At 46.8% G+C, this 25,586-nt stretch overlaps 2 protein-coding genes and 1 non-coding gene across 10 annotated transcripts in view; 1 reads left to right on the top strand and 2 right to left on the bottom strand.

The window, feature by feature from the left end:
• The window catches only part of LOC125624886 (zinc finger MYM-type protein 4), a 63,893-nt gene extending 60,716 nt beyond the window's left edge, over positions 1-3,177 (top strand). For all 8 annotated transcript variants that reach the window (XM_075121355.1, XM_075121354.1, XM_075121356.1 and 5 more), the window contains one exon: positions 1,357-3,177. In XM_075121355.1, coding sequence (XP_074977456.1) covers positions 1,357-1,564 — 208 coding nt within the window. In that variant the 3' untranslated portion in view covers positions 1,565-3,177. The remainder of the gene's footprint in view (positions 1-1,356) is intronic.
• Positions 3,178-19,575: 16,398 nt separating this feature from the next.
• On the bottom strand, positions 19,576-23,457 carry LOC125624888 (uncharacterized). Its single transcript, XR_012665531.1, has 4 exons — positions 23,259-23,457; positions 21,512-21,573; positions 20,502-20,540; positions 19,576-19,675 (listed from the first exon to the last, which is right to left on the bottom strand). It is a non-coding gene; the product is annotated as an uncharacterized LOC125624888 (transcript).
• A 906-nt stretch (positions 23,458-24,363) lies between these two features.
• LOC125624889 (uncharacterized) overlaps positions 24,364-25,586 on the bottom strand; it is a 36,667-nt gene continuing 35,444 nt past the window's right edge. The window contains exons 7-8 of the mRNA XM_075121396.1: positions 25,329-25,490; positions 24,364-24,709 (exon numbers count right to left, since the gene is read on the bottom strand). Of these exons, the coding sequence (XP_074977497.1) occupies positions 24,636-24,709; positions 25,329-25,490 (236 nt within the window). The 3' untranslated portion in view covers positions 24,364-24,635. The remainder of the gene's footprint in view (positions 24,710-25,328; positions 25,491-25,586) is intronic.

The raw sequence follows: 25,586 nt of genomic DNA, 5'->3' as shown, positions 1-25,586 counted from the left end.
CTGTTGCTCAAGATAAGCAGCATCTCAGTAGCACTTTCCTCATAAAGTAGGGTGGAAAAATATGATTTAGAGGTAACAGCAAGAGATGTTTCAGAGTAGCAGCCGTGTTAGTGTGTATCTGCAAAAAGAAAAGGAGGACTTGTAGCACCTTAGAGACTTACAGATTTATTTGAGCATAAGCTTTCGTGAGCTACAGCTCACTTCATCTGATGCATGCAGTGGAAAATACGTTTTCCACTGCATGCGTCCGATGAAGTAAACTAGAGATGCTGACATTTACTTGCTGAAAGATGAGATTAACTTTACTCCAGGAGTCACAAAGGAAGCTGCAGAACAAGGATGAACGTATAAATCATTCAGTCTCTCCCCCACTCTCCACTTAAGATCATTGAGAAATGGAGTTCAGTATTATTCTCTCTCAAAAGAACATACATGCCAGAGAGCGACATCTCATTAGTGCCTGCTAATAGCCCTGTAAATCATTATTTGAAACCCACACACAGCCAAATTAGTGCAAAATAGCCCTGCTCAGGCAAAGCCATGTCCAGCAACTCTCTCCACTCCCTGCTCCTTTCGCACGTTCCTTGTGTTCACTCTCATACTGTCAGAAGGTGTCATTCTGAGCTATCACACATTTGCTGCACCACCTCATATGACATCATAGTTCAGCCTCTGCAGAATTGGCAGTGAAAAGCCTCTTTCACTTTCTGGATTTTAATGTGACAATTGTAAAGCCCAGCAGGGAGCAGAATCCTTTCTGCTGAGGGCTTTACTCTTCTTGCTAGGCAAGACTGCAAGGCACTCTCTCCGATTCTTAAGGCCAGTCTTTCAAGTGGATGGGTTCACCATTCTGCTATCACTAACAGGCAGGCTAGGCTCTGGTACTCTCAGTATCCCAAAGAAGGCTTCAAAAGTTATCCAGTGTCCTGGGAAATATCAGTAATGCAGTTAGTCTGCATATACTTACCAGGAGCTCCCATGTTGCCTAGAACACGAGAACCAGTTTTATTCTGAGATTGAACGTTAATTATGTTAAGACGGTGATATCATGTAATGGGATGAAACTGCAACTGAAGAACCACCTCCATAAGGAGACGCAGCTGTTCTGTTTGGTTCTATAAACAGCTAATGCCCTTTAAACTGGAGACTGATTGTCAGCTCACTGCAGTGAAGGGCGGAGATTGAGTCACTAGAATGGAGATCCAAATTTTACTGTTTAAATTGTAGTGATTCCGTCTCAAGGTAACGTCAGGTAATAGGGCTGAGCTACTTTCCCTTTGTCTCTTGAACTGTGTTGTAAACAGGACTGATAATGCTGCCTTCTGATATACAGTCTTCCTTTCTTTACACTAACAGTTCTGAAAGCGTGAAGCAGAGAAGTGATGTGTTTTACCTTCAACCTGAGCGGTCTTGTGTACCTAATAGCCCTATGTGGTACTCCACGTTGCCAATAGACCCCGGGACCTTGGACATCATGTTAACACGTATTCTTATGGTGAGGGAGGTACACGAAGAACTTGCCAAAGTCAGATCAGAGGACTCTGATATTGAATTGTCAGACTAACTGAAGTGGGGTATTTTCCTTTCAATACCCGTTGCAAGTACCAAACTGTGAACACATCCAGCCTTCAGAAAATGTTGTGTATCAAATAAGCCAAGTTAACATCACTACACAGGCATATTTTGAACCACAATGGATGTGCAAACTGGAATCAGAAGGAAGCAAACTACTTTAAGCTGCAAGAAACGCCAGTGTCCAATGCAGTGATAAATCCTCTAAACAAACTCAAGATTAATTAACCTGTTCAAGCGGTGCATAAATCCTTCATTTGTTTGGGATTAAAACAAAATTGTGAAATATTTTTAAGCAAAACTGTTGTATAAATTCTACCATAGTAACCATGGGCATAGAGAACTAGACTGTGGCTCACATGACTTTGCAGCCCAATGGCTGGCAGCCATTGCTGCCAAAGAGCCTGTGGAGATCCTAGAGATCTCCATGTGGACAGGAGACAAAGTGCAGTGAGGTCTAGACAAATAGACACCTTCCGTTATGTATACACACACTTTTTTAGTTTTATTTTATTTTTTACTGGGATCAAAGATTAAGAAAGATATTAAGCCAGAAGTCAATGTTATATCTGCCAGATTACTACCCTAGTGGATGATTACCTGGGCTGCGTTCAAACAGTCACATGACCCCAGAGTCTAGCTCTTAGTCCATGCTAGTAACTACGACTCTGTTGGATCTCTGATGTGTGGGAGATGCTGTAAGTCAAGCATCAGAGCAATCACGTTATGGGACAAAAATCTCTGGAAAACATATAGGAGAGCGAGGGTCTAGGGCTATGTGCAGAAAATCCCCTGAATAGCCTCTGCAATCTGTTGATGTAATCTAGCAAATGCTGTGGTGCGCAAAAATAGTTGTTTTGGAGGGAGTTGTTTTGGTTTGGGTTTTTTTTTGTCATACGGCAGCTTTCCTTCCCTTTTTCTCCCATTCCCCCCTAATTCTTTGTTTTTATACCGTGCAAGTCTGGAGGGCCTTGTCATTTCAAAGTGAAGATACTCTCTCCACCCTTGCAACAGTGCAGTATTACTTTTGACAACAGAACTGTGGTAGAAAAGTACCTTGTGTGTTTTTTTACCCCATCCCACCCAAAGAAATTTAGTGATAGTGTTGGAAATTGAAATATTTTTTTCAATGGCTTGGCTGTTACTGTATCTTTTAAAAGGGGAATCTCCCATACTGTATCCAGAGGACAGGACACTGATTAGATAACATCTGTCTCTCCATTTTCTCAAGCTTAAGATGCTCATTTCTGAGGACAACAGGTCATAAATACAAGACTATTTTTAAAGAGAATTGTACTTTTTCTTTTCTTTTTTTTTTAAATCAGTAGTTGCAGCCAGTTGCCCAACTTCTGTAGCAGGGTTTTGATATCTGACCCTCTCACTGCAGTTTCAGGAGTTGAAAATCAACAGCCTTGAATTAAATTTGTTTTTTTAATGTTCTTTACTTTTAGCAGTAACAAAGGTAATTTAAACAATAAAATTGGAAAGTAGTCTCTTGACGTTGTGTACTCGGTAGTCCTGTCCCTGCCTGTAACGGATTTCACTGATGTATTTTTTAATACAGAAAACTGTGTGAAAAGTAAACCTGCCCCTGATTCTGTATGATCCAAGTCCATCTGTGTCTGTCATTTCTGATCAGAGACTGTTTATTTCACATCTTGTCCTAAAGCTGTGGGGGAAAATACCCTGGCCATTATTACCCTACCAATAAACTGCCCAGAGGCTTGGAGGCTTAATGATCTCAATTACATTAATTTTACAGTGTTTAAATACTAACCTTCTCCCTATAGTAATATTAAAAGTAGGTAGATAGCAAACACACAGCTTGTGTTCGAACAGCTGATGTTTTTTTAAGAAGAAAAAATATCCCCATGCCTTTAACTGTCGACGACAGATACTGTATGGTTGGAAAAAACAAAAACCCACAACTCCATTGCCCCGAAAAAACAGAACAAGTAGTGTCTCAGTTGCATGCAGGTCTACCCAGAACCTCACATCACAGGAGATATCCATGAATTATTGTAATTCTTGGACATTGCTTATGAGGGCAGCTATAATGTCTTTGTCAGGTTGTTTTTTCACCCCTTTCTATTAGAGAGTTGTGTGAAATTTTTTCAATGAATAAGCAAGGGAAACAGTCAAGACATCCTGTTAGGTTTGTTTTTAAACAAAAATTTCTGCTTTTCCCTGGATAGAAGTTACAGAAATTTTCCCGTAGAATAAAATCGTATCTTTGTATATGATGGGTGACTTACTCATTTTTCTTTCTGGTTCTGGAGAACGTCACTCTTGGCTGTCTATGGAACTACAGGATGTCAGTTTGTTCCAGGTTCTTGGAATGAAAAATAATTACCCCTCATATCCTCTTAGCAAACAAATCTATACCACTTTAGCCTGACTGACTGACACAGCAATGTTGATGAATGTTGTATTTGTCTTTTTATTTAATTTTTTGTATGATAAACAGTTCATTGCCGTTTTGGTTCTTTTTGTCCCATTAACAGGACCGTAGTTTAGTTTTTCCCAGTGTAACAACTGCTGCTTGGTGGCTCTTTGTAAGAGACAATATGCATTTCCTTGATATTCCAGTGCTGCCTCAGCCTCTCAGATCTGTCGTCATTTTGATTGGACTCAACACTGGGGCAAGACCTGTTGCCTCGAAGAGTTCAAGAGATATTAACTACACACACAGTTTCAAAGTTACTGGGTTTCCTGAAACTCTTACTTTATTTTTATTTTAAATAGTTCTATCTGTATTGCTCGCTGCCCGGGCAATACTGCTCGTAACTTGAAATGTTCTATTTAAGGAGAAAATAAATAACTTTTTTAGTCTGCACTTGGCAAAGAAAGGACAGTGGTGAATGCAAGCAGGACAAACAGAAGGTGCTGCTTTCTGCCAGTAGGGTTTCTTTGCTTATTTTTAGGCCTCCTAACCCAATGACACGATTTTCAAGTGTTTCTTTTCTGGGCACAGATAGGACAGCATAGCTGTTAAGATTGTTTAGCTTGAGGGCCTGGAAGCCAGGCTGCCTGGTTCCATATTACAGAGTATATTACATAGTGAATTACAGCCAGAGCCAGTAATTTGAGACTGTCGATTTTGCAAAGATTTTAAAAATGCCTTTTTGGGGCCCGGTTGTCCTCTGCACAATTCTGACATTTTCTAGTGGGATGTATCCTGAAATACGCTGAGCACACTGTATGTGCTGATCTCCATCAGCTTCCATTGACTTTGGAATCCAGCACAAAGGAAAGATGCATGTTGCATTAATTATTCCATTGACCTCATTAGCCACTGATCTAAAAAAATCTGCATTCATCTGGCAACAGTCTCCAGTTCAGTAATGTCGCCTCGCAAGCTTAAAATAAAATGGCATCGGTGGTATCGGTTTCTTACTTCCTAAGGGTACCGTAATATAATGGCCAAGCAGTGCCGAGGGAGCTTTACAGCCAGGGTTATGAACTGTTGCCTTACAAAACAGCTACTGTGGATAAGACCTTGTGTACTGTGCTCCTCTTTTCATCTTCAGTCTCCATGCTTTAAGTGTAAAATGAGGGCATTTGGAGTTTGGCTGGCCTCAACAAAGCATGGTTGCATTCTCTTGTTGCTTTGTGTGTTCTCCTATTTAACATTCTTGATCAATCCAGTGGATTCAGAATCTGGATTTGCTCTCCTCCCCTGCTTAGCTGCTGCTCTACAGTACATTCCAAATAGAAGGGAACATCTCTGCAGGCTCGTTTGCAGGCCTGAAAGAAGCAGGTAGCTTTGAGCAGCCAACTTAGCAGACAAGTAGCAGAGAACTGATAGAATCGACCTATCTTCACTGTATATACTGGGTATACACACCTCAACCACTACAGTGGCACCAGCCGTGCAGTTAGACGCTACCTACGCTGATGGGAGGGGCTCTCCCTTCATAAGTAGGGAGGCAGTAGCTACGTCAACAGAAGAATTCTTCCATCAACCTAGCACTGTGACACCTTGGGGATTAAGTTGGCATAGTTACATTGCTCAGAGGTGTGGATTTTGAGAGCTGTAGGTATGCCAATGTAAATTCCCAGCGTAGACCAGCCCACTGTAAATCTTTCTTTTGAAGTTGCAAAACTTTTTAATTCCCAGGACAAATCCTTACAAACAGTCAAAGCCTACCAAATCCTTCTCTAGTTGTCAGTTGCATCATTTGTCCAGAGAGCAACATGAATCAGGCTTTTCTCAGTTCTCAAGTGACAGACCACCTGCTGGTTTCTTATTTCATGTACTGTGGATGAGAGTTTTACCTTTCTTCTGCAGTAGTAAAGCTGAACCATGGAATCCAGTTTTTCCCTTAAGAGCTGCAACCTTAGAGCCAAAAAGCCTGCTTGCATTACACAAGTATTACCAGTGCAGTAAAATTTGCACTTGTCAGGGCTCATCTACGTTGGGAACGGACGCTGGCATAGCGATGTCTGTCTCCGGGTTGTGAAAAATCCGCACCCCCGAGAGAGATTGTTAAACTGACCTACCCCGGCCGTAGAGAGCTCTGGAGTGGCAGAAGAATTCTTCCGTCAACCAACCCACTGCGTCTCAGAGAGGTGGATTACCTGTGTCTACACTGAAGCATTACGGCTGTTTAATTGTAGGTATATGCAAAGATAAGCAGTCTATTGCCATTTTATGTCCCTGCTCATAGATGCCTTGAAAGATGACCGAGCAAGACGAGATTTTACACCATTGCAATCCCTCAGTCTGTTATGGTCAGTACCTTGAGAACCATCTGTAGCTCAGTAAAGCCAAGGAAAGCACGTCCATGAATTAGCCCTAGCCATACATGTACCAGAAATAGTCATATATTTTTGCTCAGGGAAAATTGACCTGGAAAATGGAGGTACACATGTTTTGTGCACAATAGGGCTGGATTTATGACTGTTTGGAGTAGTTGGCTTTTAAAGCTGGGATTGCCAGCTGTAAATCTCAGAGATAATAATCTAAAAGGGAACATGATGATCATCTAGTCCAGGGATCAGCAACCTTTGGCCCACAGCCCGCCAGGGGGCTTACCGCATGTCAAAGGTTGCCAATCCCGGATCTAGTCTGACCACCTACTTTAATACAGCCCATAGAATTTCACCCAGCAATTCTCCCCAAGCCTACAGTGTCTGGTTGAGCATGCGTAAAATCTTGTGTGTTATTTTCAACAAAAAGTCTCTTAATGCTCTTTGGGTGTTTTTGTGTTGCCTTAGAAGGAAGTTCTTTTGCACTTGCCAACGGGTAATGGAATATTTAAATAAAAGTGGAGAACCTGCAGCGGCTGCACTGTGTTCCCAAGAGCTCTGCATTGCAAATACTTTATCATGTTTGGCTTTGGGGTCAGTTTATGCGGACAAGTGATTTTTGTATAGCAGGTGAATAACGTTAGATGGGCTTAAGGTGTATGCGTCCCATCATTCTGCATGCAATGTTTCTTCTTCAAAGAAGGTCCAACCTAATCAACCACATAATGCACGTCTGCACTTACAGCAGAGATGGGACAAGTCTATGGTAGCCCTAATTTAGACGTTCATAGGTCAAGAAGTCCAAGCTCTGTCTAATATGTTTTTTTTTTTTTGCTATTTAGATTTGAGGAAGAGGGCTATGATGGTGTTCTGGCCAGCGATTTTTTTTTTTTTTAATTTATAAAAGTTAGAGGCCACATCTATTGAAATCAACAGAACTACGCTTATTTATACCAGCTCTAGATCTGGCCCAACATGCTGAAAAATTCTAGAACGGTTTTAAAAGTTTTAACGGTTTCATAAAATCCAGACCCCCTTGGATTCTCTGATGCCTAGTTCTTAAACACCGATAAGATGGTAACATTCAGCTAAAGATTTTCAGGGCTAATTGGTGGAGGTTTGTGTTTAACAACTGGAATTTCCCAACCTCACTCTTGACGGGGGGGGGGGGGGGGGGGAATAAAATGCAGAGAGCAGCTCTTGAAAAGTGGTCAAGTTTTAAAAAATTTAAAATCAGATCATCATAAAGGTACAGTCCATTTCATTGACCAAAATCCAGTCTGCATTCTTGGTGTCCAGACGATCTGTGTCCAGCAGCTGGATTGGGTATGGAATGGATGGCTCTCATTGCTTATCCACAAATGAACAGACTATCTTGGGTGGAACTGCTTCACATTTTAGTATTTCCTATATGTGTTTATAACCCTAACAACCAGAATACACCAAAGGGCAGTCTGGATCTGTTGGGCAGCTAGTGTCCTTAACAAAATTCTTTAGATGTTAGACAAAAGGATTGAGACAGGACTCCTCCGTTCTATTCCCAGCAATGCAATTGGCTCATCATGTAGCCCTAGACCTAACATACATTATAAAAACTACTCCTATAATGTAGATGAAAGCCTTATTTGAGTCACTTGCCCCTCTGTACCTCAGTTTCCCCATCTGTAAATTGGATATACTTTCCTACCTCATGGGTGTTATGAGATTAAATTCTGTAAAGTGCCTTGCAGTCCTCTGAAAGGTGCTATGCAACTGTAAAGTATTACTTTAAAAGGCCTAAATGGGTAGATAGTGAATAAATACCTCTTCTAAAAATCAGCTTTTTAAAAAAGTGGAGATTGGTGTAGTTAAATGTGTGACACCTAAAGGACAGGTTATTCCCGCACCAGATGGGCTGGCCGGGTAAGGATGTTCTTTGTTGATCAGCAATATCTGTATTCTGGAAAAATGACTAAACATTTTTCAACCTGGCTGAAAGGTTAAATCCTTGTTTCGCAAATAATGGCAGGATACCAGTTTAAAGCTTATACCTTGTAACTTGTTTTTATTTTTAAAAAATCCAAAGTTTAAGCTCTTCAGGGCAAGGACCATGTTTTCCTGTGTGTTTTGTACAGGACCTAGCACAATGGGACCCCATCCTGGTTGATGTCTGAGTGCTACCATAATTATATAGAGACACTTCCAAAGTTGTGGCACACACCAGCAAAAGCTGTGGGGGGGAAAGGTCACTTTGTCCCCCTATTCTATAACTATGTGCCACTAAGCCCAAGTCCTAGTTTTCCTTTTCTATTTCCCTGCTTTACAAGAGCATTTTCATATACATCCTATTAGAACAATTTGTAACGTCTGCCCCTGAAGTACTTTGGGGATCTTTACACTACTTATGTGGACAGATTTACAAAAGAACCAAGCGACCTGCCATAGTAATAAGCCATCCATCACTTTGCTTGATGGTAACGGTAAAAATAAAGTTGCTGAGGATATAAGTGCAGCTGCTGTGTGAGAGCACAATTGGCATTACCCATCTGCTGCTACGAATGTCATGTAATAATCCTTAACAGCCAGCTCGATTCCTTGGTACAGGACAACTTAGTTTAGCTGTTGCCCCTGAAAATCCACAGCTACAGTTTATCCTGATCATTTAGCTGTTTGCCAGAAGCTGGGAACGGGCGACAGGGGATGCATCACTTGAGATGACCTGTTCTGTTCACTCCCTGTGGGGGCACCTGCCATTGGCCACCGTCAGAAGACGGGAGACTGGGCTAGATGGACCTTTGGTCTGACCCAGTGTGGCTGTTCTTACGTTCTTATGTTAACATCACTTTAGCTGGGGGGGAGGGGGGGGAAATCAATCCAAAATGCGGTTTATGCCCTCTAATAGGTACAGTGAAATTCTCCAGTTTTTCTAATTAGATCCACATTTCTCCTTTGTATTTAGACACATTGGGTGTGGGAGGCGAGTGGGAGTGTTTTTAAGGCCCCGATTCTGCCAAAACTTGCGTGTACTTAACCTGAAACACATGAATAGTCCCGTACTGACCCACATGAGTACACGTAAGCATGTGTATAAGTGGTTGCAGGATTGGGACCTAAGTGGTACATTTGCAGCCTACTAGCAACCCTTCCTCGTTCACAGAAAGCATCTTAAAGTCGAATGACTGTTCAATTTAAACTTGCTGAACACGACTAAGTGCTGGAAAAGGTAAGAGATATGATACAGCACTGGTCACATTTCTGTTTAGACAAAGAGATAAATTTATAATAGTGCAGTTAACATTTGCCACACCAAATAACTGTCCTGAGAGATTTCAGAGTAGCAGCCGTGTTAGTCTGTGTCTGCAAAAAGAAAAGGAGGACTTGTGGCACCTTAGAGACTAACAAATTTATTTGACCATAAGCTTTTGTGGGCTACAGCCCACTTCATCGGATGCACAGAATGGAACATAGAAGAAGAAGATATATACACACATACAGAGAACATGAAAAGGTGGAGTCAGAGGCTAATTAATTAAGATGAGCTATTATCAGCCGGAGATAAAAACTTTTGTAGTGATAATCAAGCTAGCCCATTTAGACTGTTGACAAGAAGGTGTGAGGATACTTAACATGGGGAAATAGATTCAATACGTGTAATGACCCAGCCACTCCCAGTCTCTATTCAAACCTAAGTTAATGGGATCTAGTTTGCATATTAATTCAAGCTCAGCAGTTTCTCAGAGTCTGTTTTAGAAGCTTTTCTGTGGGAGAGTATGTGTAGTATTTACACACACACACTTTTTTTTTTTAAGCACTAAATATTGCACTAATACTGTTTAGTGATAAACTACTGAACCACATGGGTTTCCTCTAGGTAGACCAAAGAGTGACCAGATATTTTAGGCCCACTTCCAAAGCTGTAACCTGGGTTCTTATGAAGCCAAATCTATCAAGACAAGTTATGGAAGCTCTGTATGATTTTTTTTTGGTATCTTTGTAGCATCATTGTAAGGGAGCCAGACATAAGCATTAACAGCTGGTGTTCACTTAAGGAGACAGACATGGTTAAACCAAGACTTTTATTAAAAACAATGGCATGTGTTTTGAAAAGGTCGTAGCAAAACTATGGGAATGGCAGCTTGATGACCAATCCCCTTGGTTAATGCATTTCTCCCAGGTAGATTATTGTAGAAGATCTAGTAACTGGAATACAAATGTTAGAAATAGAAAGCCTTGTACACTAATGTAGTATAAGTGTATAACACTGGATAAGGCTCCCTTTTTATACATGCTTCAAAATACAAAAAAGTGGAGTTTTTTTGGGGGTGGGGTGGGAGGGGGTTAAAGAAAAACCCTGTGCTTGCTGCACCTGGACACTAGGGAGGGCATCGTATTGGTGCAAAGAAAGAGAAACACAGTCCTGACCTCGGAGGCAGAACTTCTCTGAACTCTATTTCAAAGGGAACACAAGGGACGTTTTTTGGCCCCAGGGAAAAGTCTCACATTAATATAAAAAGAATTTAAGATACTTTAGCAAGTCCATTCGAGTAGTACATTTTTATTGTTGCTCTTGCAATGATATTTTTCCTTTCCCCACGATTTAGGCTCAAATCCCAGAGATACTCACGGCCTTAACTTTAAACTTGTGAATAGAACCCTAGACATGAATGAGACTATTCTTGTGCTTGAAGTGGAGCATGTGCATAAGCGTTTACAGAGTCAGGGCCTTAATTATATACAAATAGGATTTAAGCATTAGTCTACTTCCTTTATAACAAAGTGTTTAGTCAATTAACAAATGATAAATCCACAGAAGTTCTTGGGCTGGTCCATATTATTGCAATGATTTTTTTTTTTTAAATAGCCAACAGTTGTAGGTCTGGTCTTTGCTATCTGTGCGTGTAGTGGCTATGTTCTGAGGAATCGCAGTGGGGTAGGGAGGTTTTGGAGAAAGTGGCAGGTTTAAGTGTGTGTGTGTATATGTATTAAGCACCTACTGCATTTGTGGGGGTTTTTTTTTATATTGTTCTGATAAAAAGTTCTCATTTCACGTATCAGTCCAGTCGGTCATCTGTCACCCTGTACAATTTGAATTAAACACTGTTTATAATAAAACTACCTACATCTTTGTCGGTGTCTCATGTGTGTGTGTGGAAACAAAGGGCTGGTCAGATTCTGCTCTTACACCAGTATGAATCCTGAGGCATTCAGGATTTACACTGGTGTAACTAAGTGCAGAACCTGGCCCCAAGTATTCTTCCCCATTTATCCTGCATGTTTAACGTGTGTCCAGCCACCCATCTCTCCCTACCCATTCTACCCCCAAAGCTGGGTCTGATGGACTCATGCAGATCACTCCCGAATTAGCGTATAGAGGTTGCATGGAGAGTGCTCTGTACAAGTTAACATTCATTTGTTCGTCAGCCCTATGTTGACTTAGTCTGGTTAGGAAAAGAGGAAAGAGCCTTTTCTTAAGCCCACCTGAAAGGAATTAGTTTCTATATGGTGCTTAGGTAGCCTTTACTTCTCCACCAGGTGCCTTATATTAGCGTGCGAGCTTTGGAGGTGCTCAGAGGAGGTTTCAGGGGGAGGTCAGCCTTTTTAGGAACAGTAACAAAGGGAGAACTTTATATTCTGCAGCCTGTAAAGCTTTGCTGCTTGGAAAAGGTGACCTTTGCCAATATGAAGGTCAAGCCAGCAGGCGCGCTGCAGAGACCCTACTGCTAGCGTGACACGCTGGACCTGCCGCTTGCATAGCCCCGGGAAGCTGCCTGGGCTTGTGTGAACAGGGTGAGGTAAGATTGTCCTGCTTGGAGATTCTTTACATCAGGTGTCACGTGAATATGCTTAACTGTGCAACAAGGCTCAGACGGGGACCCATGTGCTCTCTACTGTTGGGGTGAAAGCCAACAGGGTAATAAAGATGAGGTGTATCCCACACAGAGGCAGGGGGTTGCAGCCTGGGGTTGCTGGAGAGGAACCTGGGGTCCTTTTAGCCCCCCAGAGCTGTGGAGTCTGGAAGTAAACTTGTTTTTTCTCTGCATCAGAGTATCGTGCTACCATTGATCAGCACATTGACCAATGAGAAGTTATCTTCTGCAGGCTTCATCTAGAAGTTTAGCATTGAAATCTGGTCCCATACCAGTTTGCTGCTGTAACAGAGTTGGTCTGCAAGGTTGTTCTTTGATTTTGGAGGGTCGCTTGGGAGCCGAGTGTGCCAATACTGCTTTGTTAACATCACACGGCTGGTTGAAAGGCTGTCTTTTTAAGAATTAAAAAGGGTGGGGGGAGATTTGGCATGGGGGCAGATGAATGAGTGAGCAAAGTACCTTCCGCTGAAAATGTGGGAAGGTTCCCCGAGCCTTTTTATATATATTTTTACACCCACCCATCCCTTGTTTGCAGAACAAAAACTACTGCCCCTTCACTCCCTTCCTTCTCAGACTTGTCTCCCCGGCAAGGAGTCCGACAATAAGGGGTCGGGGTGAGAAGGGAAGAAGCTGATGTGCAGGCTTGTTTATAGGGCGTGAAAGAAGGCAACACTGGCAACGAACTATAGGCCTTCCCAGCACTGCTGCAGGAGAGGGCTAAACTCAGCTGCCCTCTTGAATGCAGTATAGCATGCACCCACGGGCCAGTTTACCATGAGTGGCTGGGAGTGCCCTAAAGCTTTAAATCGGCAGCCACCCTAATCCAAGCACATGGTAAAGTGACAGTCTCCCTGCTCTGTCCTGCCCCTCTGGGGTCCCAGAGACTAACTCTTGTGGACATCTGTGCATCAGGAACCTCCTGATCTTGTTAGCTCATTGCTCAGAGACTGCTGATGACGACTTCTGGTCAGTGCTGACGCAGGCTGGATTCTAAATAAGCTGTTTGGGCCAGGACCTGCCTTTCCATTATGTCCGTACAGTGCCAAGCACAATGAAGCCCTGATCTCTGTTTGGAATCATCTAAGAGCTGCCCTAATGCAAGTGACCCAAAATAACATCAGTGCCGACTGCCCTGTGCCATCAGTCTGTCCCCTGGCTCTCTACACACCTAACTGTACAACCAGCTGCACTAAGTCAGCCTTTAACTTGGGTAGTGGCCTCTGTAGGTGTAGTGAGCAGTGAGACCTGGGGAAGCTGCGTGGTCTCTCCAGGATACTGGGTAAGGCTTGAGGGGCTGATCTTCTTGAAGACCAGGAGGAGACTAGGTCCTAGGCTATTCTCTCTCCATGGAGAAGATTTTCTGGATATTGAAATTAAGGGAGAGTTAGGCTCATTCTATTGCTCCTACGTCTATCCCTGGCATGTAGGGCGCTTTATGGAGCCATTACTGGGCAAACCCTGCTAGGTATTGTAAGGTGTAAAGAACAGAGTTTGACTTTTTGGTGGTTTTGAAATACGTAGGTAAAGCACTAGGCTGACGGCTGCTGCTTCCAAATCAGAAGAGTGGAGATTCTCCGGCAGAAACAGTGGGCTATGGTCTGAACTCATGGATTAGAGCAGATTAGGGGATTCCTGGCATCTGGCCACCAGTTAACTATTGTCCTCCTCCTGTTTTTGAATAAATTATGGTAAAGAACAGATGTTCCATTTTCACACAATCATGCAAAGCTGTATATTCAGAAAAACACACACCCCACAATTTCCCTTGTTTTAAAATAGCTCCAGTTACTTGGGGTAGCTTTGTGACTCTATGAAAGTTGGCATCAAACTTTTTAAAAGTGAATTGGTCACACACACTGAAGTAAAGGATGAATAGCAGGTTGGGGAGGTGTCATGCTGCTGACCCTCTTGGCTGGGTAATTTGCTTGTGCGTAAGCAAATGTGGGACACAGTGAATGACAGACCCCATGAAAGAGACATGAAAATGTATCCATGCAGGACCCTGAAAGCGCGGCAGGGATGCCTTCCTTTACAGGAAGGGCTATTGCCACCTCCAGCCGTCTCATGATTCTACAGGGCAGACGCAAATAACTTTCAGTGCTAAGAGTGAGAACACACCAACTCTGCATGGAGTAATTTGACAAAAAAACCAAACGAGCGACATCCCGTAAAACGAGGACAGTCGAGCGGTGTCTCTGAGCAACGCTGGTCTTAAAGCCTGAACAGGTGCTGGGCTCTCTTCTCTCACCACCCCCTCTCATCCGCCAGTGGGGAGCGCTGCCAGCAGAAGGAAACCCTGGATCCCTTTAAAAAGTGCCAGCATGACCTTGCTGGACTCCACTGGAATTAATCAGGGGAGTAGTTTGAGTCAGCATGTTTCCACACTTGGGGCACAAAATGCAACCAAGACTTATGCAAATATTAGCAACTGTGTGGGAGAGAGAATCTCTCACTGGCCACAAACCAGCTTTGAGCGCACGCTGGAGGCCCTGATACTTCTCCCTCAGCTCTGAAGTGAGACAGGGCAGGGTTCCCCCATCATTGCAATGCTCGGCCATTAAATAGCAGCGATTAACATATATGCATTTAAAGAACATCCTTCTCTCCAACCCTTCCCCTCCCCCCCACCATAAGCTACTTGTCTTCCCTTTCAAGCCCTTGACAGCCTTTCCCCATCCCACCCGTCATCAGGCCTTTGCTACAGGGATGTCAGCTCTGCCTCCATTGCCCATGTGTTACATTTTCAAACAAGCCCCTTTGTACTTCCACACACACCCCCCGACCCCCACTGTCCCTTAGGTTTGGAGTTGCTCCTCCTGAATATAAACAGCGCTACCATTGTTGACCTTGAGTTCCTCCCTTAAAACTCTCCTTTTCTGTGATGCCTATGAAAAAAACCCTTAAATTCAATCACTGGTGTGCTGAGATCACTGCTCATCATGCAGCCCAATATTATCTCCTCATATCTGTCTGTACCCACATGTTGTCTCTTGTTGCTCTCTGGGGCAGGGACCCTCACGGTGTTCTGATTGTACAGTGCCTAGCACAGAGGGGTTCGGTATGCAGTAATGCAAGTAACAAGGTTTTGCACCAAAACAGTAGTTCCTGCTTTCCTAAACACAGGTTATCACCAGGCACCAATGTCCATCAAAGGTCAAAGAGATGAAATGGCATGGGCCAGCTCCTCAGCTGGTGTAGATCAGACTGCTGTCATTCACTTCTGATTACACCAGCTGAGGATCTGGTTCTGGTCCCAGGCTGGTAGCTTTGTGCATACATTGGAGAACTAGGCTCTGATACTTTACAAGTAGACAGGTGACTGATAGGTTTCCTGATGCTGCAGAACACCGATCAGTTCCCTTGGGAAGGGCAGCTGACTGGTCACTTCTCTGTATTTGGGGAGGGTGCTTACCAGAGACCCTCTCTATAGATGGAGTCTGCCTGAAGTAAAACCCAAATACCCAGGGTGCTGTGGAGGCAGCATGTTCGATCTCTCGGCAAGAGCTAAACGATAGGAGGCCAGGGGCTAACCTTGAGTGGACTCCCAGCAGAGCTGCTGGCTTGCTCGCTGTTTGAAATGCATCTTTAAAGTCACTGCATGGAATGCTAGTTACAGAACAGCGAGAGCCACTGACCCACAGAATAACCACAGGCAACAAGGGGAAAAATGCTCTTCTTGTATACACGGAAAAAGGGGATTTCTGCAAAACTGGCCTTTTGGGGTCCTAGGTAGTCAGTCGACCAGACTCAGACTAAATGTGGTCAGGCGCCAAGTTAAAGAGATGCCTTTATCTAACTTCCAGCCCTGCAAACACCCCCCTCCCCCCAGATCAGAGAGCGGAGCTGGGGGGCTTTCCTTATGTGCCTTCACCTGCAAGAGGTTTTAGAGGCCAAATTCCACGCACAGCGACACCTCTGCAGTCACACGCAGGCCTGGAGCCTGGTGCGCAGTTCTGCTGAGGACGCATCAGAAGGAGCTGAAGCCTGCTCATGCATCTGCAGCTAGGCTGGGGATGCAGAGCTCAGCGTAAAAGCCACATAAAGCTACTGGGTCACCACAGCAAGTGCACGCGACTCTAACCTCACACCGGGAGCTAAGGTGGGGAAGGGAGCCATGTTTGGATAAAACAGCAGGTACAAGTGTGACTCACCAGCCAGCCCAGCCCCAGGGAGCTGCTCATGGGACACAGGCTCTCCTTCTGCATCCCTTGCTGAAGGCACCGGGGCCCTGGTCTGCTTCTTCTTGCGGCTCGGCCCTCTGGCTGGGTCACGCATAGTCCAACTCCTTCCACGGTAAACCAATGGTCCGACAAGCAGTCTACCAACCTCACAGTGGGCTTTAGGTCTCACTCCAGTCTCACTAGTCCTTACATGTAGCATCAGGGGACTTCATCAGTCCTCCCCCCTTGTTGGGGGGTTTCTGCTCCACCTTCCTCAGTGGGCGGATAGGGACCCTTGAATCAGCAGCCAAGGCCTGACTACGCAGACCCCTTGCTGTCTCTGTGGAATCTCTTCCTACGTTGCTGTGTCTTAGGCCTCTCTCGCAGCCTTTTCCCAGGCTCTTGGTGTATCAGGGCCACTCCCTCCAAGCCTCTTCCCCAGGCTCCCTGCAGAGCTTCCTGCTGGCCAGCTGATTCTGCAGGAGGGAAGTTCTCTCTCTCTCTCTCTCTCTCTCTCTCTCTGGAAGGGTAGTCTCTGACCCAGCATGCAGCCCTGGGCAGACTCACTCCCTACCACTTCCCTTCCCAATTGCCTTGGGCTCCCTGTTGCAGGCCTAGCTACCTTCAGGGAGACCCTGTCTGCCAGCAGGTCTCCTCAGCTCCTGCCAAGCTTCCCTGCTTGAGTGAGAGCCAAGCACCTGCTCTCCCTCATAGCCAGCCACACCTGTACCAGGTTCAGCCCTTTAATGCCTCCCTCTGGGCTTGACACGCATGGCAGGTGTAGCAGGGCAGGGGTGATTGAGCTCCTCCAGGCTCTCACTGACCCCTTCTGGCCCCAGGTGGGGTTGGTACACCTCATCACCCTCCACTGAACTGGCCTTGTTTACGGAAACCTGCAGTAACCGTTCACTTTTCTGTGCACACCACCAGGGCCAGCTGCCTGAGCTGATCAAACTCAGCCTCTGTGCCGGAGGCTAATGGTCACCACGTTAGTGTAGATTAATCTCTCTCTGAGAAAGCTGGTGGAGAGTATTTTTATATGATGGTAGAACTAGTTTTTACCTTTGCATCAGATCTCCGGTCCCCCATAGCAGCTCCTTAGCGTCTTTGGTATTTGCTGAGCCAATAAGCACTGGCTCAACTCAAGGTAACAGATACCAGGAGCTGTTTCACGTGAGCATTAAGCTCTCAGACAGTTCGATCTCGTCCGGCTACACGCAAAGATCGGTAGTGTCAGCATTTCAGCGAAGGGGGGTCTAAGTCAGGCAGCGGCTTCTGATTCAGCTGCAGCAAGGGAACGCGCAAGATGTAGACGACCAGAATTGGTGATCAGATTACGCTTTGTTCCCATGGGGCGGCAGGTGAATAGTGCTCAGCACAGGGGCTGGAATTAAGAGCGCAGGGGTTGCTGGTGCACCCCCCGGCTTAACGTGGTTTCCATCATATCCAGGGTTTACAGTGTGGTTCAATGGCTCCCACGCTACACATTGTTCCAGCCCCCCAGCAATCAGGATGTGAAATAGTTTTTGTGCCATTGGGCTAGCTGGAGACGCCAGCACACTGGCCTGGACGCAGGGGACCATTTGTGATCTCCACTCCAGAGGGGCCTTATTGGCAGACACTAGTTCTTGTTGGAGCTTTCCCCTTTTGGGGCTTTGCACACAGCTGGACTGCACTGAGCAACAGAAAAGATCCCTACGAGACCGGAAAGAGAGGTAGCATCGTGCTCCCCAGCACCCTGCCCCTGAGTTAGGAATGGACATGAGCTGGAACCCCAAATGCCCTGCAACGCCCTCTTCTGGCAAGGTGCTGGGCATGAGCAGACTCCAACTGATCGTGGCTGTGGTCACACTCAGCGAGTGTGTGTGTGTGTGGCACGCACGCACAAACGCCGTGGTCAGCTTCCACTCTGCCACACACTCAACAGCTGTCAGCTCTGTAACGACATTTAAATCAGCAAAAGGCTTTTATTGTTTTCTCACATTTCAGCCAGCAGGAATAACTCAGTCACCAGCCAAACCAACTGTAAAGGCTGTTTGTGGAGAAGGCAGAAGAAGCAAGCGGCAGGCTGCAGTGGCTGTTTCTGCAGGAGGAAGAGCAGTCGTAGCTTTCACTTTGGAAAGAAGTATGCAAGTGCTCCCCCAGCAGCTGCCAGGATACCTTTTGTAGCAAGAGAAAGTCCTGCAGCACCTGAGAGGAAACAGAGGAAATGTTACCCCAGTTCCTGAGTTCTCCAAGCAGGCCAGTTAATCCCTGCCTGTGGTACATCAATTTCCAGCAAAGCTCCTGCCGACACAGTCTGACGGGGGGCACAACAAAACAAATAACCCTCCTTCGTTTTTGGCATGGATCTAATGGATTACGTTCTTAAATCGGCCTGCCGTCACCAGGACGAGCAAGACAGCCGTGTGCTTTGTTCCCCTGTCTTCACAGAACACACTGGAATCTGCGTTCCTCTAGCTCGGGTCATTTGTGTCTAATGCAGAATAGTGAGTGAGCCCAGTCCACAGCTAGAGTGGAGTTAATCACGTCTGGCTTCCTTTTGCCATCGCCTTTAAGGGCCTTCTGTGGATTTATATGAGTAACAGCAGCTACTTTCTAAGCTCTTCCCCTTCCCCTCACTCCCTTCTCCTGGGCACTTAGAAAACCAAAACACTTTCTTTCAAGCATCTGCTTGTTTGTGTTCCTCTGCAGTGGAGTGGCAGCCGAGTGTAATTGCACATACACCTGGTTCGGTGTTGGGATAAGGCTAGCGTCCCTGGCTTAATTTCTCCTGGCTGGCTAGAGCTGTGAGATTGAGGAAGCATCCCCCCTGGCAATGTGGAATTCCACCTCTTGCCTGACAGCATTTGCAGCTACAGGTCCTGCATCTGACGGTTTCCCCTTTGCAAGAAGATCGTGAACAGGATCCTAGGTGAGTGCAGGATAAGGCCAGTGCTAGTTAGGCAGTGAGCCCAGGTCCCCACTAGTGAGACCACTGATAACAGGATAGCATGGAGGACCATACGAACAGGGAGGAGCAGAGCTCATTTGCCAAGACAGTGGAGGGACAGTTCTTTACATGCCAGAGAAGTGAGAGCAAATGTGGAAATACTAAGATCATCCTTCACTGCAGAATTGTTTGCCAGATCAGACACTGATGCATATGAACGAAGCTCAGCTCCTAATGCCTGCTAGACTTACCTATGGATTGCAGGGTTGCCACAGCACTTCCAGCGGCTACCCCTCCTCCATTGGCTACAGCCGCTGCTGACATCATCTTGGCAGCAGGTGTCCCAACTGCAATGCCTGCTCCAGTAAAGCCTGCTGCCCCGAGCGCTGCTGGGACAAGAACGGTGGCAACTCCTGCATGACAAAAAGTGCTGCAAAATGGGATGCCAGAGCACTGCATCTCCAGCTTCGGTCCCCAGAGCCACCCCCAGACCGGCTCCCTCACTGCTTCAATTGCTCATGCTCTGAACCACCACCCATGGCTCCATTTTTGCAGTGGCAAAATTCAATACAGGGCTTGTACATTTTCAAGCCCCCGTCCTGACTCCACCCCTTCCACGAGACCCCGCCCCTGCCCCACCCTCATTCCAACCCGTTCCCCAAAGTTCCCGCCCTAACTCCGCCCCCTCCCTGCCCCTATTCCGACTCCCTCTCCAAATCCCCGCCCCGGCCCCGGCTCTTCCCTGCCTCCTCCCCTGAGTACGCCACGTTCCCGCTCCTCCCTCCCCTCCCAGAGAGGCCAAGCAGCTGTTTGGCGGCAGCCGGGCAGGCAGCGCTGGGAGGTAGGTGGAGGAGCGCGGACACGGCGCTCTCAGGGGAGGAGGAGGTGGTGTGGGAGGAGGGGAGCTTGGCTGCCGGTGGGTGCCGAGCACCCACTAATTTTTCCCCGTGGGTGATGCAGCCCTGGCGCACCCACGGAGTCGGCGCCTATGTCTCCAGCCCCTCTCCCTGCTCTCCTGTGAGCGCCTGCAGCTTCGCTTGGCTTGGGGCAGGCATCAGACAGCCAAGTGCCGCAGCATTCTGCTCCACACGGGTCATAAGGGCCAACACGTTCTCAGTAGGCGAGACTCCTGTGCTTTGGGAGAACAGATGAGCCAAGTAAACCCAAGGCGCAATAAATCTCAGTTACAATCTCAAGTATTTTGCAATATTGACCCACTGTCCTGAGCTTGCAACTTACCTAATCCAACAGTTGCTCCCACAGCAATGGGGATAAATCCTAGGAAAGGAGATGTTTATACTAGTGAGCCATCAAAGACTTCAGCAGATGATCAGCAGGTCAGAATAGAAATGGGGAGAGGCCTGTGATGCTGGTTAGCGTGAGTGACCTGGATTTTGTTTGAACGTTCCCTGTCTCTAAACATGCTGGATTCCACTTTGCCGTCATCTTTGAGCATTTCTACTCGATAATGAGCTATGTACTCAGGGCTCCACTCTCTGAAAGGCTCGCTCATTCTCTTGATTCAAGAGCACTGACCAGCCCCAGGCCTCCTGGTAGGGTGACCAGACAGCGAGTCTGAAAAATCGGGCCGGGGGTGGGGGGGTAATAGGTGCCTATATAAGACAAAGCCCCCAAAATCTGGACTGTCCCTATAAAATCAGGACCTCTGGTCACCCTAGCTCCCGGTGAGGCCAGCAACGCTGGGAAGATGGCTTCTGGGATCCTCGGGGCCGGGTAGGCGCAGCAGTGAAAAGGGAAATAAAGGGATATTTTAAAAGGGATGCTCCAAAAGGGATATTTTAAAAGGATCAAATAAAGGAGAACCAAGGGACCAGTGAGATCAGTGGAATGACTCCCGATTTACACTGCTGTAGCTCACCAGAATCTGGCCCCCTCCCAGTCTTTCCAAGCTAATGCTTGTCACAGTAAGCCTTTCTCTGCCTTAGTTCAATGGCAAATAGATCCTCACGCAAGCCGTGCTGTATGAACAGACCACTGGGCTGCATTAGAAGAGCAAGTTTCCCAGGCCTGCCCATGTACATAGGAATTGCCAAACTGGATCAGACCCGAGGTCCATCTCCATCCAGTTTCCGGTCTCTTACAGGGGCCAGAGCCAGATGCAAGAACCCCTGTTCTGGGCTTGCAGGGTTACTGGCTGCCTGCATGATACCCTGACGCATTCGTGTTGCCTGGGACGGAGACCGTTCCTGGTCAAAGCTCAGTTCGTGAAAGAGAAGGATCTTACCAACCATGACTCAGACTCTGACCCACACGCCCTGATGACTGGGATAGCAGCTCCGCTTCGTCAGCCCTGAGCAAAAAGCCAAAAATACACTTAGACCAGGTCTGAGACTCCACCCACGCCCCATGCCTCGGGCAGGTGCCAGAGGCCTGGGGTTACGTCGGCAACAGCATAGGGCAACTCCCTCCTAGCAACGCCCAGTGCAGCTCTGGGGAGGTGTCCCAGAGCCACTAACACAAGAGAGCCTCAGCACAGGCCTCTTCCTTTGCGGATCCTGCGCTAATAGCTGGGGTAACCCATCCTCCTCCTGCATAGCTGACCCCCACATGGAGGGTGTGGGACCTTGTCACGGACAAGTGAACTCCTAGCTGCAAGGAGTCATGCCCAGTGCACGTGTGGGGAGCACAGCTCTGTTGGGAAGCTGCACACGTATCAAGAAATTCTAGGGTAACAACCATGGCCCAGCTCCTCCTCTGCTCTTCCCTTCCCCTGCCTGGACTGCCACCACCTCAGCATAGGGTTGACTTTGTCCCTGTCTCCTTCCCTTGGCGTGTGCAAATTCCTCCCTTTCTATAGCAGCTGCAGTGTAAGCTGGGATGTGGCTTCTAAAAACCATGTAATGAGCCAGCTGGGGTAAAAGCCCGGCTGGTCCCTCGGTGGGTGAAGCCAGACAATTGCTGCGCTCTCGAATGGACTCACATGAAAATGATAAAAGACAAAATGTGCTCTCACCCAGGGGGCGAACGCTTCTCGCCAAAGGCTCACTCTGTTGTGAGCTCTTACGCTCAGGCCATGTCCTCAAAGGAAACTGGCACCCTCAAAAGGCAATCCTGGGAGCTTAAATTCATAATTTTGCTAGCCACTAAAAATCTTGGGCTTCGTAAAGACGCTGGGTTTCGGGCGTATGACAAAAATCAGTAACCCACTCACCTCTTTGTCCTGCGGCCACAGGGGCATTAAAGGGGCCACATCACCTGGACTGGTCCCATACCCTAGGTGTCAACTCCATATTCTAAACAATCTGTGCGACCTTGCATTTAGCTGTGACACCCGGAGTCCCTGTCCCACACCTGACGAAGAGCCCTGTGTAGCTTGAAAGCTCATCTCTCACACCAACAGGAGTTGGTCCAGGAAGAGCTATTACCTCACCCACCTCGTCTCCCCTAAAAGCTGGTAGAAGACGGAGATTCAGAAGCTTTGAAGAAGCATTTGCCCCCCCTCTCGGCTGTAGCTATGCAAGCTCTAACAGGGCCATGTTCTCAGGGCTTCTCTACGCTGATTGGCCCAAACAGAAGGTCTGCTTACAGCTTTGTGTGCAAACAACACAGGAAACGAAACTGATTTCTTAGATTTCTATTTTCCAGCCCAAGTTGGACTTTATTCACCCTGGAAGAATCTTTCTTCCAAAGCCCGAATGAGGAATTCTGGGTGCTTAAAGTAGGATTTCATTTAAAGGCATCATTCACTTCCCCAGCAGTTCGTCTTTCAGGAATTGTGTATAAACGACATAACACAGTTTGGTGATTTTTGCCAAGACCCACTGACCCATCCACCCCTTGTAACACTGAAACAAACAAGCAAAATTAAGCCCCACCCCCACCCCCACAATGCTTTATGTAATTTATAGGCATCCCCTCACTTCTCCTTGAATCATCACCCACTGCACGCAGATTCCCTAGCCCTGGACAGAGTTAGAAGTGGTAGGTCAGGGCTATTAGAATGAAGGGTCTCTTACCCTCAGAGCAGCAACTTACCTCCAGCACCGGGTGAGCAGAATGAATTGATTGCTGTGCAATGCAGCTGTATCAGGAGCTCAGTTTCCAGGCATCTGCTACTGCATGGGTATGTGTGTCGAGAGGACGAAGCATCCTGCACCAACAGCAGGGATGGCAAGATCCCACGCCCTGCTCCCCTTGAACCTCCCTGCCGCCGGACACCCGGACGCTGGAGGATTTGCATGTTAACATTTGTAGGGCACAAACAGAGAAAACCACTTGCAGTGCCTCCCCTTGTGATCCAGACCCAAATGGTACAGTCCTTCTATGCCAAGACAGTAAACCCCATCCTTGCCACATCCTAGCTGGGCCGGGTACCACCTCCCCGTCTCCTTGCCCAAGAAACATTCTGTAGATATAAGCTGCAAAACAACTGCCCCCCTGGGGTTCCACCCTCTTCTGTGCGGCTGTAGAGTGGCTAGAGGGGACCTCTGTGGTTTAAAATTCTGCTTGGTTGGGTTTTTTTTGCTTGTTACATTAGCCTAGAAGATACAGTGGTCAAGGCGAACTAGTGAAATGGTGACATCACAAGAGGCTGAAAGGTGAGTAATTGGGGGAGGGGGATTTTTAGTGACATGGCCCAAAACTCTGTTTTCTGTTTGATTTTAATACCCACGTAACTCTAATGCCTGGACTAGACAGAGAATGGTTTCATCCTGGTTTGAGACTGTCACAGTAATGGGGGATTGGAGGACCAGCTGCATCAAGCCACTGCACGAGGCCCTAGTAGCAGGGGTGCTCTTCTTAGAGCTTTCCCATCTCACTGTATTGCGTGTCTTGGGGCTGAGTCATCAAGAAACAATAAGGTACAATACTCCACTGAGTAACCCGCCACTGAGCTAGGAATGGCTAGCCATAGCCACATTGAGTGGCCACAAGATTAAACCCCAGGTTTATTGCAAAGCCGGCTCTGGATAGATCTATCTCTGGCAGAGGTCTAGAGCTTCTAGCTCTTTTTTCCACTTTGACAACACTTTGTTTTGGTCCTGGCAATCCAGTGGCATGAAGGTGTGTGTGCACATTCAGTGAGCTATTTTTCCACTGACACACAATCAACAATTTTCAACCATAACAACTCAGGGCATTTAAATTTGCAAAAGTTTATTGATTTCTCACATTTCAGCCAACAGCAATAATTCAGCCATAATCCCAACAGAACTTGACGTCTGTTGTGGAGAAGGTAGAACAAGCGACAAATGTGCGGGAGCTGTTTCTACAGGCCACTTGTTTTTGCATTCAGCTACAGAGCCATTTCTCTAACTTGCTACTTGATGCATAAGCCTGATGGTGCCATTGAGAAACTGCCAGCAGACGAGTCAGTGCGTCTTCCAGAGCATAAAGGAGCCGTTGGAGCTTTCAGAATAAGGCACTGGCTGCTGCCCCAACACCTACCATCACAGCTTTGGCAGCTACAGGGAGGCCTGCAGCACCTGAGAGGAAACAGAGAATCAGCTAGTCAGTATCACGACGTTATACTAGCAGGCCAGTTATCCCCTTCCCACATCCGGGCACTACAGAAGTCATGACTCTTTGTGCTTTCTGTATGGATGCAATAGGTTACGCTGTTGCTTGGCAGAGTCCCTTTTACCAGGAGCCAAGAGGCCGGTTCTGTACTTTGCTGACCAGCCTTGTTGGTGCAGCCTTGAACAGGAGTGGGATTTTCAAACACTCAAACACTGACACTATTCCCCTTAAAGTCAATGGGGCGCATCCCCAGCGAGAACAGAGTGAGGTGAGTGAACCCTGAGCACCTCTGAAGATCCCATCTGTTCCTCTACAGCAATGGAAGCGAGCAATGGTACGGAGTGAACACCTAGTGAACAGAGAAGCTAGAGCATGTTGCATCTAAGTGCTTAGCAGTTTATTAGCAGGATCTGTGGGGAGCAGGTTTGGCCAGTCAGGGGAGAGACTCATTCCTCATTACATGCAAGAGAAGTCAGAACCACCGCAGAAATGCCAGACTCTCTCCATGAAGAGTTGTTCATAGGGCAGGAGTGCACTACCAGACACACGTGCATTTCAGTGACAGGTTAGCTCCCCATTACTTACCAATGGATTGCAGGGTTGCCACAGCACTCCCAGCGGCTACCCCTCCTCCATTGGCTATGGCTGCTGCGGACATCATCTTGGCAGCAATGGACCCAGCTGCAATGCCTGCTCCAGTAAAGCCGACTGCCCCGACTACTACTGGGATTCCAACGAATGCCACGCCTACGTTATGACACAGTGATGATAAGCAAAGTCCAGGCTCCTACAGCAATTGCTTCTGCAGCAGAGCCAGCCCTCCATGGACCTGCACCCATCCAC

This window comes from Caretta caretta, chromosome 19 (genome assembly GCF_965140235.1).
Source record: "Caretta caretta isolate rCarCar2 chromosome 19, rCarCar1.hap1, whole genome shotgun sequence".
Taxonomy (NCBI): Eukaryota; Metazoa; Chordata; order Testudines; family Cheloniidae; genus Caretta; species Caretta caretta.
Note: the sequence above shows the minus strand (reverse complement) of the source record. Positions and strands in the feature narration are given on the sequence as shown.